The sequence below is a fragment of the Chionomys nivalis genome, chromosome 3 (assembly GCF_950005125.1).
Source record: "Chionomys nivalis chromosome 3, mChiNiv1.1, whole genome shotgun sequence".
Lineage (NCBI taxonomy): Eukaryota > Metazoa > Chordata > Mammalia > Rodentia > Cricetidae > Chionomys > Chionomys nivalis.
This window is the reverse complement of record NC_080088.1, coordinates 73,597,822-73,612,743: the sequence shown is the minus strand read 5'-3', so window position 1 is coordinate 73,612,743 and position 14,922 is coordinate 73,597,822. Positions and strand designations below refer to the sequence as shown.

Sequence of the window (14,922 nt, the reverse complement as noted above, 5' to 3'; positions counted from 1 at the left end):
ATTGTAAATGTAATCCTTACTTGTTAATTGTTCTTACTGTATATAGGTTTACTATATTAGAGTTAAAACCCTTTCGTTTTAATTAAACAGTTCAATTGAGAGGCCATTCGGAGGCTAGGTGAGCCTCACTGGTCTCCACAAGAAACTTCTCCCGCCCATGCAGTGCCCTTGACAGCCACAGACCCCAGAACCGGCGATGACATCTATACCTGTAGCTGGCAGCTGGAATTGTCTCTACCCCAGGTCATTCCAGTCACCTAATGTTGTCACTGTCCTGTACATAAAGAAAGGTTCCGTATCTTCAGTGAGGTGCCACCTCATTCTGTCATACTAGTGATCCAGAGCCACTTGGGGGTGCTCCAGTGTTACCCAATAAAGCTGTGCTCACAGAAAAAAAAAAAAAAAAAAAAAAGGAGGAATATTCCAAGATATTTGATTACACTGTGTAAAGGTATGTCACTCTGCCTGGTTTAAATAAAAACTGAATGGGCTGGGCAGTGGTGGCGTACGCCTTTAATCCTAGCACTCATGAGGCAGAGGCAGGCGGATCTTTGTGAGTTCGAGGCTAGCCTGGTCTACAAGAGCTAGTTCCAGGATAGGCTCCAAAGTTACAGAGAAACCCTGTCTCCAAAAAACAAACAAAAGACAAAACAAAACAAAAAGCTGAATGACCAACAGCTAGGCAGGCACAGAGGACTCTGGGAAGAAGGGTGGAGCTGTGGGAGACATGGAAGAAGCAGGAAAGCCGGATGGACAGTCTGTAGAGTCTTGGTAATTAGGTAAATGAGTCTTGGGACAGCACATAAATTAATAGAAATAGGTTAATTTAAGTTATAAGAGCTAGTTAGAAACAAGCCTAAGCTAAGGCCAAGCTTTCATAAATAATAAATATCTGTCATTATTTAGGAACTATCTGGCAGAACAGAGAAAGACTTGCTACAGGGTCTCACTGTGTAGCCTTGGCTAGCCTGGAATTCACTATGTAGACCAGGCTGTCCTCAAACTGACAGAGAGCCACCTGCCTTTGCCTCCCAAGTGCTGTGATCAAAGGTGTGTGCCATTTTTAGAAAGTGATCAGATTAGGTCTAAGAGATAATTTCTGATGATTGGTGGCAGAATCAACATTAGATTAACAATTTAAACACATTTTTTCTGGATTCAATGTAACACAAAAGCGGTAGGACGAGTACCCTTCTGAAAGAACAGCAACTCTCACTGGGTCAGTCTGAATGAAGTGGGTGAAAGGCAGTTACATTGCTTTGGCTGAAATACAAACTCCTGGCCTTGCTCACTCTTCCCGCTCTTTGACCTCTTATGGTAGAGTGGGTGCTTCATTTGGTGATTACACCGAGGAAGGCGGGCTGTAGAGCCGTAAGGCCCATCACACACAGCTGGGGGTATTTGGGGCCCTGTGCCCCCTGAAAACAGCCCTTTGAACATGATTGCATCAGCAGGCGCTAGAACCCAGGGCTCTAGTACTGCAGAGCCATTTCGAAACACCTTGCCCCCTCCCAGAGAACTATTTTATACCACGAGAGTTTTACAAATCCAAAATAATTTTATTCACTTTTTCAGATTTTTGCTTTCATAAGGTGTTTAGCAAACATGCTAAGGCGACAGAATGTCTAGTTGGTCACGACATGCAACGCTGACCACTTGACAGATGACAGTAGCGACCACACCCACCCAAGCTACGGGCCCCAGAGCACAAAGGGGGTCTGCAGGAACACACCAAATCACACAGCAATCAGCAACCTGAGGTAGGTCTCTTTACAGTACAAAAAACTTCTACACCAGTGAGACACTGGCTAGCAAGAGCTGCTGAGGGCCGCAGACTTTGCAGAGGACACTCACGTGAGGAAGGGCGGACCCCACAATCCTGAGCCCTGTCACTGAACTCTGGAGGTGTGGGATCAGGCAAAAAAAAATGCCACCTACAACAGCAGCAGTGGACCCTAGAGCTGGGAGAGCTCTGTGGTGGCCAGCGCTAGGAACCTGAAGCATGGGACACTGGGAGCAGTCTGAATCTTTAAAAACAACAGCAGGAGGAGGAAGGCAGAAGGAAACTCTCCCCTCTGAGGAATGCTATGGTGCTCATTCCTGAGAGGGAAAGGGGGCGGGCTTTGCCCCACCGCCCTAACAGAAACAGGAAGTGACAGGAAAGCAGGAGCCCTGAGAAGCCGCGGTGCTCGGCAAGGCCTCACACAGCTCAGCTGCACCGGGTCCCCACTGGGAAGTCCAAGGAGCAGGCCAGGAGGGCTCACTGCTGTCGCGTGTCCTCTGGACACCTAGAAAGCCCAGCACCGTGAACCGAGCAGCTAGAGAACGAAACACTGACTTCCAACAGCTAAGAGCAAAACGAGATCTCTAGTGCGATCGGCTGTACAAAACGATAGAAATGAACGCGCACTGCCCGTAGTGCAGTGCTTGCTTTAATAGAAAATAAACTGCTTACATTTTTCCTGTAAATATAGGCTATTTACAGAATTATATATAGACATAGCTACACATATAAAGCTTCATTATAGGCCACTGATACATTTATAGTAATGGTTCCCTGAACCTCTTAAGAGTGCAATTAAGAACAAAAAACTAAATTTCATTTACATGAATAGGGAATAAATACAATAATCAAAATATGATTTCCCCTAAAAGTGAAACACACCGCTAATCCTGAACTGTTGTGTGAGAGATAAAACCGGGAAAGGCAAGGTTTCAGCAGGACAGGATGAGGGGTCCAAACCAGGAAGAGAATGGCAACGCTCTGAGGAGAGACCTCACGGATGGCCTGAGTTAGCCCTTGACAGCCACCTTGTTCTCTGCAGCAGCAAACATGGCATAGAACCTTGAGCTGTCGTTGGACAGAAGGACCGATGGTGTGTCGAACTCCACCACCTGCAAAGAGGAGACATGTCAGGGTGTGACTGACTCAGAGGATCCAGGGCCGGGCAACAGTGGCAAACCTCAAAGCCCTGGGGACAGGACAGAGGACAACTGAACTGGCCTACAGCACCCAGGGAGCGAGAGAAAGGCTGGAGAGATTGGATGTGTGCTTCCTTCACATACAACCTAAGTCTGTGAGAGTATAAAGAAATCCATCAGTATGACTCTCTAATACAAACTACTTAGGGAAAGTACAGCTCAGGTTGAAGGCAAACTGATCTGACTCCAGTCAGGAGAGGGAGCGCTCAGGATGCCTCATTGGCAGGTAGAAAAAGGAAGCAAGGAATGAACACACCCAATGTCCATTTTCTTGGTTTTTCTTCCTTTTAAAAGAGTTGTATTCTATTTAATACCTACATCCACAGAAATAGCACTTCATATCAAAGTTATAACAGAATCTTAGTACAAGAATCATTCAAACAAGAATAAAGTCCTAGCTAGATGTTGCGGGAGGTCCTTCCGCTCCTCCAGCCAATAGCCGCCAAGATACCAGCCCATTGGGGCGTGGTATTTTTCCCTTTAAAAAAAGCGGCCACTTCCCTCCTCTCTCTCTTTACTTCCTGCTCCGGTTCCGGCGACTAGACTTCTTCCCAATTGCGTGCGCAGAGGGCTGTTGTCTGGGACCGTGATCTGTAAGTTTATTCCCCTTTAAATAAATACCACCCTATTAATCACAATTCCAAACTGGTGTGGGATTGTTTATGACTTGCGCCTTCAGCTAGATTTTTGTCAACTTGACACAAGCTAAAGTCATCTGGGCGGAAGGACCCTCAGTTCAGAAGATGCCTCCCTAAAATCAGTCTGAAGCAAGCCTGTAGGGCGTTTTCTTAATTAGTAATTAATGGGCCCAGTCCATCGTGGGCAGTGCCATCCCTGACTGCAGGTTCTAGGCTCTATAAGGAAGCAGGCTGAGCATGCCATGAGAAGGAAGTCAGTAAGCAACACTCCTCCATGGCCTCTGGATCAGCTCCTGCCTTCAGGTTCCTGCCCTGTGTTGAGTTCCTGTCCTGACTTCCTTCAGTGAAAAACAGTGATGTCAAAGTGTCAGCTAAATAAATCCTTTCCTCCCCAGCTTGCCTTTGGTCATGGTGTTTCATCATAGCAATAGAAACCTTAACTAAGACAGATAATCACAGAATATTAATGTTAAACCGATTGCAATATATGGAAAAAAACTTAACTTTAAACTTTCTTGAATCAGCTTTCAAGATTAGGCAGAACCTGCCCTTATCAATGCTTCTCTCAATACGTCTCACATATCAAGAGAGAGTGTGGCATCGGGGGAGTCACGGGTCTGAGTTCAGTGACAACTCTTCTACCTTCTGTGGTCCTGAGCTCACCTCTAACACACAGAATTCTCTCTGCTTCTTCTCATTGTGAAGAATTACTAAGCACTGAAGATGAGACATAGACTCACTGAGCATGCCAGGCTACACACAGTAGAAGCAGATATTATGGTGCTATCACTACTATATTTTATAATATGGATATATTATAATATATATTATAACAAGTTACCCACCATACATGGCTTATTTCACACACACAAAAAGGTATTTATCTGCATCATTGTACTCAGCAACTAGCTATTATGCAAAGAACTACAACAGTGAGCATTAATGGGGGCCTGAGGGTGAGTGAGCCTGAGTCCCTTTCTTAAGAGCTCTCCAGGGAGGCGGAGCTCATACAGATGATGTCAGAGATCTACTATGAATGGATGAATAAGGCCCCAGGTGTTGTGGAAGCTTTGACATTTAAATCATGTCCTCTTCTAGGGACAGGCAGGTTTTTAAGCCGGCAGATGGAACAGTCGTGTGAAGACAAAGGTGAAAATGCAGGAAGGGATACACAGGCAGTGGCATCTGAGTGGGAAGTAAAAGAAGGCTTGGCTACGACCAGACCGTGGGAAAACGTGGAGAAACTGGAAGAGAAGTTTGGCACCACCACATGGTAGCATAAAGCAAACCCAGTGTGGCTGCTGCTGTGGTGGCTTTGAGAAATTCTTGTGCACGTGACCAAGTCACTAAAGTGCAGGTGCTACCTGGCCTGTCACTGCTTATAAGTCACAGCAGAATAAGTCATAAAAGCATCACCCCAGGCAGGAGGACCCTATCTGATCAACAAGACCCAGAACTAAGCTGCCATGGCTGCTATCTGAATGCCCAGAAACATGAAGATGACAGGCAGTCCCTCAATGACAGGAGCCTCTTTTCTTCCCAAGGCCCCGGGCCAAGCTGAAGCTCCCACGGAGCCTAATACCTGTCCCTGGGCTAGCACCATAATCCTATCAGAGCCCAGAACTGTGTGCAGGCGATGGGCAATGGTCAGCATGGTGCAGTCTGCAAATGCTTCCCGGATGGTCTCTTGAATCAGTAAGTCCGTCTCTGTGTCCATAGCAGCAGTGGCTTCATCTAAAATCAGAATCTGCCAGGGAAGCAGAGGACAAACAGATCCAATTACTGCCTTAAGCATCCTTGTTAATCCCAGTTCCCTAACGTGTATTTCAGTATTTAAATCCTATACTATGTAGTATTACCAATTCATAGGGTCACACATAGATGTGAAAATGCCCCTTGCTTACAATTCACAAAACCAATGGTTTTCTCAATTCCTACAAAAGGAACAGACACACATGTAACAGTGATCTAATCTAACACTCCCACATTCTCCACGGTCTCCATGTCTAGGTTAGCTTTTCTGGACATCCTTTCCTGTTTGTAAAATTAAAGGTTCATGAGGGGTTCCACCTGATGAAGTCTCCTTCAGCCTTAAATCTGCTGGGTCTGCAGTTCTACAAGTCCTCATCAGCCAGAAACAAAGTTGACCTTGAATTCCAAAGGCTTGGGGGGAAGTTGAAAAACAAGGGAGGCAACGACAGGGAATGTGCTCAACACACATACGCATGCAAAAACTTGAGATCCCTCAAACCGGTATGCCAAGTGGTGATAAGATTAACTTCGAAACTGCTGGTCAGAAAGTACCGCTGGGCTCAGAGTCCAGTGCCTCTAAGCAGGGCTGCGTCTTAGGGCTCCAGCATTTCACCACTGCCCACCTCATGGCACCTGCTGTGACACTCACCTTACAGTGACGCAGCAGGGCCCTGGCGATGCACAACAGCTGCCTTTCGCCAACTGAGAAGTTGTCCCCATTCTCCATCACTTCAGATTCAAGTTTCAGAGGTAGCTGGGCAATCTAGAAAGAGGAGAGAGGTCAGAAGTGTGAAGATACAAACCACACCTTTCAGAAATCCAGGTTCAAAAGAAATTCTTCTAGCCAGGGGTGGGGGCTCACACCTATAAGCTAGCACTTGGGAGGCTAAGACAGGAATACTGCTTAAGTTCAAGCCAACATGCACTATACAGAGAGACCCTATCTTTTTTTTTTTTTTTTTTTTTTTGGTTTTTCGAGACAGGGTTTCTCTGTGGTTTTGGAGCCTGTCCTGGAACTAGCTCTTGTAGACCAGGCTGGTCTTGAACTCACAGAGATAGGCCTGCCTCTGCCTCCCGAGTGCTGGGATTAAAGGCATGCGCCACCACCGTCCAGCAAGAAACCCTATCTTTTTTTTTTTTTTTTTTGATTTTTCGAGACAGGGTTTCTCCGTAGCTTTTGGTTCCTGTCCTGGAACTAGCTCTTGTAGACCAGGCTGGCCTCGAACTCACAGAGATCTGCCTGCCTCTACCTCCCGAGTGCTGGGATTAAAGGCGTGCGCCACCACCGCCCTGCTGAGAGACCCTATCTTAAACTGCCCCACCCTTATAAGGAAATAAATTATTCTGAAGCAGATGAAAAAGAATCAGTCTGATCATCTGAAAGATCCATGTGGTCACATGTGCACAGGACCTGTATTTTCTAGGGCCATTCACCTTTGCAATATACTGTTCTGTTGGTTTCATACCGTGAAAATATCCCAGAAATTCAAGATCCCATTGGATGGTAGGCCCTTATGTTTGGTTCTAAAAGTACAGTTTTGCATGAGATGGGGCCCTACTCCCAAAGTCCAAAGTCTGGCCCACGCTGGGAGCCTTTTCTTTTTCTAAGCATCATGGAACCCATTCTTCAAATGAAACTGAGACTACTCGACGGAAGATGGAAGCAAGGCCCATCTAACTGACCAGGGCAGCGGACACCAAGCTCAGGGTCAGTGGTGCCATCTGCAGACTGGGGGCTGGCAAGGGTCTTCGGGGTCGTTCCACTACTCCCATGATCTATGTCACATCGCATGCTACAGAGTCAGCAAGAAATTACAGGTCTTTTGTGTGTATATGGATGTTACACTATTTCTGTTTGTTTGGTTTTTTATTTATTTATTTATTTTATTTTGAGATAGGGTTTCTCTGTGTAACAACCCTGGCTGTTCTAGAACTCCTTCTGTAGACCGGGTTGGCCTCAGATTCACAGAGATCCACCTGTCTCTGCCTCCCCAGAGCTGGGATTAAAGGAGTATAATTGCCCCACCCGGCAGATGTTATACTACTATAATTGATAGAATTATTAAGTTCTGAGTAGCGATCATTCATATATTCTTAGTCAATGGAGAGTATGGGGTCAAATATGGCCATGCACAATGTGGGAGGTGGGGCTGAGAGACCAGCTTTAAAATTTTATTAAATTTGTGTATGGGGGGGAGAAAGAGAGAAAGGGAGAGATTCTACAAGTGTGGAGGTCAGAATATCTGTTGGGTAATAGAAGATATATGGGAAGTAGTTCTCTCCTCCCTCCATATGTATCCTTGAACTTGAACTCAGGTGGTTAGACTTGTTGGCATACACCTTTACCAGTAGAGCAACTCATCGGAGAAGACGCTGATTTGGGGGATGCATGTGAAATGCCTGCGTAGAAGTGTTCTTCTCCAGACCTCTGGAGGAGGAGGAAAGGATAACTGCTGGAGAAGAAGCCAGACAGAGGAAGGGGTGGCGACCAGCACAGCCCTCCCTCAGGTACAGAGAGACAGCAGCGCCCCCACAACTCCATCCCGCGATCCCAGCACAGCCCTCCCTCAGGTACAGAGAGACAGTAGCGCCCCCACAACTCCATCCCGCGATCCCAGCACAGCCCTCCCTCAGGTACAGAGAGACAGTAGCGCCCCCACAACCCCATCCCGCGATCCCAGCACAGCCCTCCTCAGTCACACTCACACATTCTTTCATGTGTGTCCTCTCTAGTGAGTCCCAGATCTGGTCTTCCGTGTACTGGTTGAAGGGGTCCAGATTTGATCTAGGGAGAAGTGTAAGAGAAACTGCTCAGAGGCCAGTGTTTAACAAACCATATTCCAGTGTCTGTCTGTAGTTGAACAAGCACACACAGAAAACGGGATTCCAACTCTAAAGGTCACAGGTGCCTCATGGAGTCACAGGACAACACCTGAGACTGGGGTCCCTATTCTATAAAATCTAATTTAAAGTCTTTGATTTTTAATGCAAAGAATATAAGTTGAGAAGAATTTATAAATACAGATATGAAAACACAAAAGAAACACCAGTATGTTTTAATTACCTTCAATGACACCTAGAAACATGATATCCTTCAGACATCTTTCTGTAAAAATGTAGAAAAATGCCTTCTTCCTTACTTTTTATTAGTTCTTTGAGAATTTCACATTATATGAAATAAACACCACACACACACATACACACAGAGTGGGACTTTGTGCCCACCTTCCATCTTCATACCTCCCAACTCCCTAAGGACCATACAACTAGGTGTGAAGAACCACTCAGCTCTTCCCTGAGACCCTCTTAGCTCAAGCCATTCCTCTCTGATACCCACTGACCTCCAAACCCTTGGTACCAGGCAACCTACAGCCATGCTTTCCTAAGATCCAGAGAGAGCAACAGAAACCAAGGAAAGGAACACCCAGCCAACAAAGACAAGACAAGATATCAACATCTAATTTCACCTTAAGCATCCCAACCCCAGACGCCCACACACGAGCACAAAAACGGGATCATTAACAGCTGCAACAATATGTAGCCAGCCGGGCGGTGCTGGCACACGCCTTTAATCCCAGCACTTGGGAGGCAGAGGCAGGCGGATCTCTGTGAGTTCGAGACCAGCCTGGTCTACAGAGCTAGTTCCAGGACAGGCTCCAAAACCACAGAGAAACCCTGTCTCGAAAATACCAAAAACAAACAAACAAACAAACAAACAATATGTAGCCACCAGAATGCAGTGACCCTACCACAGTAGGCCCTGAGAATGCGATACAGCTGAAGTCCAAGACAAAGTCTTCAAAATAGTAACGTGAATGTGCTCAAGGGCTTAAAGATGCTATGAATAAATCCCTCAATGAAGTCTGTGGACACAAATGCTTGAGTGGAACAATGAGAACACTTCAAGACATGGAAGTGGATTTTAACAAAGAAATAGGTTAACTAAACAAAGTCCACAGTGAGATAAAACTGGACATGAAAAATTTAGGTAGTCAAACAAAAACCTCAGAGGTAAGCCTCCCCACAGAGTACAAGGGCATTGAAGACAAGCTAGAAGATAACGTTGGATGCAGGTACAAAACATCCAGGAAATCTGGGACACTGAAATGACCAAAACTATGAATAATAGAGATAGAGGAAGGAGAGAAAAATCCAGGTGAGAGAAACAAAAATATTTTCAACAAAATCATAGAAGAAAATTTCCCTAACCTAAGGAAGGAGGTCCCTACAAAAGTATAAGAACCATGCAGAGCACCAAACAGACAGGACCAGACAAGAAAGTCCCCATGACACATAATAATCAAACATTATACACAGAGAATAAAGAAAGAATATTAAAAGCTGTAAGGGGGGAAAAAGCAAATAACATACAAACACAGACCCATTAGAATAACACCCAACTTCTCAGTGGAGACTTTAAAAGCTAGAAGGGCCTGAATAGATGCTCTACAAACTCTAAAAGACCACAGATGCCAGCCTAGACTTCTGTGCCCAGCAATACTACTACTCCCAAGATGAAGAAAGAAGAAACATTCCACAATAAACCCAAATCTAAGCAGTACCTATTTATTTACCAACCCTGCTCTACAAAAGGCACTAAAAGAAAAACTTCACCCCTACAAGGTTAATCACACTCAAGAAAACACAAGTAACAGACAATATTACAATAGTCACAGTAACAGACAATATTACAATAGACACAAGTAACAGACAATATTAAAATAGTCACAAGTAACAGACAATATTATAATAGTCACAGTAACAGACAATATTACAATAGACACAAGTAACAGACAATATTAAAATAGTCACAAGTAACAGACAATATTACAATAGTCACAGTAACAGACAATATTACAATAGACACAAGTAACAGACAATATTAAAATAGTCACAAGTAACAGACAATATTACAATAGACACAAGTAACAGACAATGCCAGACCAGCAAATCCAGAGGTGGGGGGGGCCCACAACAACAAAATAACAGGAATGAATGAGCACTGACCACTGATAACTCTCAATATTAATGGCCTCAATTTGCCAATAAAAAGAAATAAATGGACAGAATGGATTAGAAAACAGGATTCATCATTCTGCTGCCACCAAGAAACAAACCTTAATATCACAGACTGACGACTGACATCACCTCAGGATAAAACGACGGGAGAAGATATTCTAAGCAAACATCAAAGCAGGCAGAGTCACTTTAATATCTTCCAAGACAGGCTACCAACCAAAACTAACCAGAAGAGATAGGTAAGGACACTCCATATGTGGGGACAGACCTAACCCGATGACAAAGTGTCACTGCCTGCTCTATCCCAATCAATTAGACACTTCCCCCAGAGTTCTCAAACCTGTGTAATAATTTACACACATAACTCCCCTGTGATGGCTGAAGAAATTTGGCATGGTACCTTCTCAGCAGTTCATGGAACTTCTTTCAAAACTGACTACACACTTGGAAACAAAGCAAATTTCAACAACTACAAAAAATTCTAGTAACACTCTGAAATCTATCTGACCACCATGGATTAAAGCTGGATATTAACCATGGAAAGTACACATACTCATGGAAACTGAACAGTGCACTGCTGAATTAAAAAGAAAAAAAAGATAAGACAAAAATTAAGAACAAAAACCTTTCAGAACTGAAGACAACATGAAACAATGAAAAGCCTTCTAAGAGGCAAGTGCATACAGCACTAAGAACCTGCATCAAAAATCAGAGAGCTGCTGTTAGCAGACCAGGGGGAGGCTGCAAGAAATGATCAAACTCAGAGCTGAAGTCAATAAAATACAAACAAAAAACAATACAAAGAATTAATGAAGTGAAGAATTGGTCCCTTGTAAGGCTAATAAACTTTTTAGCCAAATTAAATAAAAGATGGAAAGAGAAGATCCAAATCAATAAAATTAGAAATGAAAGCTGGGCAGTGGTGGTGCACACCTTTAATCCCAGCACTGGGAGGCAGAGGCAGGTGGATCTCTGTGAGTTCCGGGCCAGCCTGGTCTACAGAGTGAGATCTAGGACAGCCAGGGCTACATAACACAGTGAAACCCTATCTTGAAAAAAAAAATAGGGAATTTTATCTTTGGTATGTTAACAAATTTCAGAAAAAAACATATTTGAGACTAAGCATCAAAGATGGAAAAAAGTGTTAAATATATCAAACTATGTGCTTGCCAAAGGGAGACTCAGAAACAGAAGCTCTGCTCATTGGTAGAGTAGCAGCTTTGCAGAATCCTGGGTTTGAAGTAGAATGAAGTAGAAAAGACCAACTCTTAGACACGGGTTCATTTATTCACTTGGAGCATTGATTGTACTGTCCATTGCCAAGCATGACTTCAGTTGCTACCTGGAACACAATGACCTGGAGAAATACCTGAAGGAATATGTCATTGCCCTTAGCAACCTGACCCCAAAAGCTTACTTATACATGTCAACTGTAATATACAGCTTTGAAAGTCATGCATGCTTCTGTTCGCTAGCCTGCTGACCCCACCTTGAGGTTACAGAGGATAAGATGAACATGCAAACTGGACTTCGGACCCAAGCCTTCAGGAGCTGTCCTGGCTTTGCCACTCTGACGGGTGTCAAGAGTGCTTAATAGAGATTCCCATAATGGGCTCAGCTCCCCGGCACAGGAAGGCAAGAAAAAGAAAAAGAAAGCTAGTTGAAAATGAAAGAAATGACGGGCGATGAGTGGAAGCAATGCAGGAAGGAGCTCTCGGCCTGCCGCAGAGGTGGCGTGACAGGACGGGACACGGAGTGATGGTGGCGCCTGCCATTCGCGCTCTTATCGCTGGCTAGGCTCGGAACTTACAGTGTGCTTAGGAATTTACTCACTCTACACCACAACAGGCCTTCAGAATATCTCCATTTTAGGGGTGAGAAAACAGACTCAAGAGTTGGAACTTGTGGAAAGTTCACGGGACAGAAATCTGAGCCACACCTCTCTGCACTCTGGACCCCTGAGGCAGAGCCAGGGTGCACTTAACTAAGCAGCCTGTGAAGCAGAAGCTCTCATCGCTGCAGAGAAATCACAGACTCCTGAGGAACACTGGACCCAAGGACATGGGGTTTCCACCCCAGGGGACGGCTCTCACCTGACAGTGCCGCTGAACAGGACGGGCTCCTGAGGAATGATGGACAGTTTGCTTCGGAGGTCAGCCAGGCCGATGTCACTGATTCTCACTCCATCAATCTTGATGCAGCCTCCAGATAACTCCACCAGACGGAAGAGCGCCATCCCCAGAGAAGACTTCCCTAAAGAGTCAAACAAGCAGGACAGCAGCTCTGTGAGTGACTTCTGAAGGACAAAACTAGCTAGTATCAAAAACATCTGGAGTCAACGAAAACCTAAGCAGCTGGGCACCGAGGTGAGGGGTTTCTTGATTGGATCCTTTGAGGCAGGACCCACCCTAACTCCGGATCACACCTTTTGAAGGCAGCCCACATCAAAGGACATGGAAGAAGGGTTTGCTCTTTCTTGCCTTCCCTCTTGATGGCAAGTTCATCTGTTCTGCTGCTAAGACATTCCTTTGCCTGTGCCTACTTCTCAGGGAATTCCATGTAGACTGATGGCCATCTGAGACATTCAGCCTTGTGGACGGAAGAACTACCAGATTCTTGGCCTTCCTGTCATTGCAGCCACTGTTGGACTAGCCAGACTACAGCTAATGCCACTCTAATTAACTGCATATATACAGATATCCATCCCACCAACTCTGTTCCATTAGAAAACTCTGACTGTACAGATTGTGATACCAGGCGTGGTTCTAGAGAAATAGAATTCTAAGAATAGAGTTTTTTCTAATAATTTTTATCATTTCATTTTACGTGCATTTGTGTATTGCCTACACATATGCCTGTGTGAAGGTGTTGGATGTCCTGAAACTGGGGTACAAACAGTTGTGAGCTGCCATGTGGGTGCTGGGTACGGAACCCGGATCCTCTGGAAGGGCAGCCAGTGCTCTTAACCACCGAGCTATCTCTCCAGTCCCCAGGATGGATGTTTTAAGTATCTGGAATAGGCTATGCAATTTGCCAATACCTACAGTTACTGAAGGCTCTTCTAGAGGAATGGAGTGCAAAAAAATCCATGGTGTGAAGCCAGGCAGTGGTGGCACACGCCTTTAATTTCAGCACTCGGGAGGCAGAAAGAGGCAGATCTCTGTGAGTTCAAGACTAGCCTGGACTACAAAGCAAGTTCCAGGACAGGCTCCAAAGCTACAGAGAAACCTTGTCTCGAAAAACAAAAAACAAACAAATTCCGTAATGTGAACTATTTAAGTAACTTACTGGATTTACACAACTCCACTACCCCATTCTACACACAGACTTCCCATATCCTCCTCCAGGATCTAGCCTGACCACCGCAGCCATGTCTTTTCTGAAACTTCAGATCTATTCTGGGTCCCACAAGCAGTGCAGCAGCCTAGTCCGGGGTCAAGATCCTCCTTACCTATTCCCCAAACCATAGGACTCTCCCACATCATATTCAACCACACAGACCTACCCATCCCCACACTGCTGGCTGAACAGGAAGTACATACTGTGTCAACACCAATCTCCTCTGCCTACCTGATTTCATTCCACCCAAGTCATTCCCAACTTCCAGACCCAACCCACTTCATCTTCTCTTCTCCCCAAGCCTGCTTCATCTGCAAAATACTCAGAACTAACAAAATAACAAAGGAAGTTCATATGCACAGATCTCGTCATAGGAACACCAACAATATGAAAGATGAAGTCAGTGTCTCCTCTCCAAAATCCACCAGTCTTGCAGAAATGCTTGCCGGTGAGAATTCCCATGTGAACTACAGGACACAGACTTAAGAGAGCAATCCCAACCTTATAAAAAATGAGAACAAGGGGAAAGAGCTCAATAAACACCCGAGTGAATCCCAAAACACAGACACAGGGCTGATGGAAACGAGGGGGGAAATCTAAAAATTGAGAGGAGACAGACACACTGAAGACGACACAAGCCGAAATGAGGACGGAATGGAAAAACCCAAAAGCCCAACAAGAAAATACAAAGGAAACCATTACAAGAACAAATCAAGCGGCAGACAGAACATCGGCTCTTGAAGATAAAACAGAGGACCTAGACCAAATAACGGATGTTTCCCTGCAGAAACAAAATCCATCTATCTGCAGCCTGTTAGAAACACATCCTGCCTTAGAGTAAAAGGATGAACAAAAGTATTCCAATCAAATGGGACCAGGAAGCAAGGAGGCATTACTACCTTTTTTGTTTGTGTTTAGAGACAGGGTTTCCGTGTGGAGCCCTGGCTGTCCTGGAACTCACTCTGTAGACCAGGCTGCCCTCAAACTCAGAGATTCACCTGTCTGTTGTGTTTCTTATCATATTCTGGTAATAAAGTTTGCTTTGAGTCAGAGGGCGGAGCTGGCTGACCAAAATCAACCAATGAGGTCTTAAAGGACTGAGGATAGGAGCCAGGAAATGGTAAGGCGGGGTGAGAGAAGCTCTCAGCCCTTTGGATTGAGAACTGAAGAGAGAGGAGGTCACTGGTGGCTT

General features: G+C 45.0%; 1 protein-coding gene across 3 annotated transcripts in view; it reads right to left on the bottom strand.

Moving 5' to 3' along the window:
- Nucleotides 1-1,555: 1,555 nt before the first annotated feature.
- Nucleotides 1,556-14,922, bottom strand: part of Abcc5 (ATP binding cassette subfamily C member 5) — an 88,281-nt gene continuing 74,914 nt past the window's right edge. For all 3 annotated transcript variants that reach the window (XM_057763427.1, XM_057763428.1, XM_057763429.1), the window contains 5 exons: nt 12,485-12,644; nt 8,079-8,157; nt 6,022-6,135; nt 5,203-5,367; nt 1,556-2,895 (listed from right to left, as the gene is read on the bottom strand). In XM_057763427.1, coding sequence (XP_057619410.1) covers nt 2,794-2,895; nt 5,203-5,367; nt 6,022-6,135; nt 8,079-8,157; nt 12,485-12,644 — 620 coding nt within the window. In that variant the 3' untranslated portion in view covers nt 1,556-2,793. The remainder of the gene's footprint in view (nt 2,896-5,202; nt 5,368-6,021; nt 6,136-8,078; nt 8,158-12,484; nt 12,645-14,922) is intronic.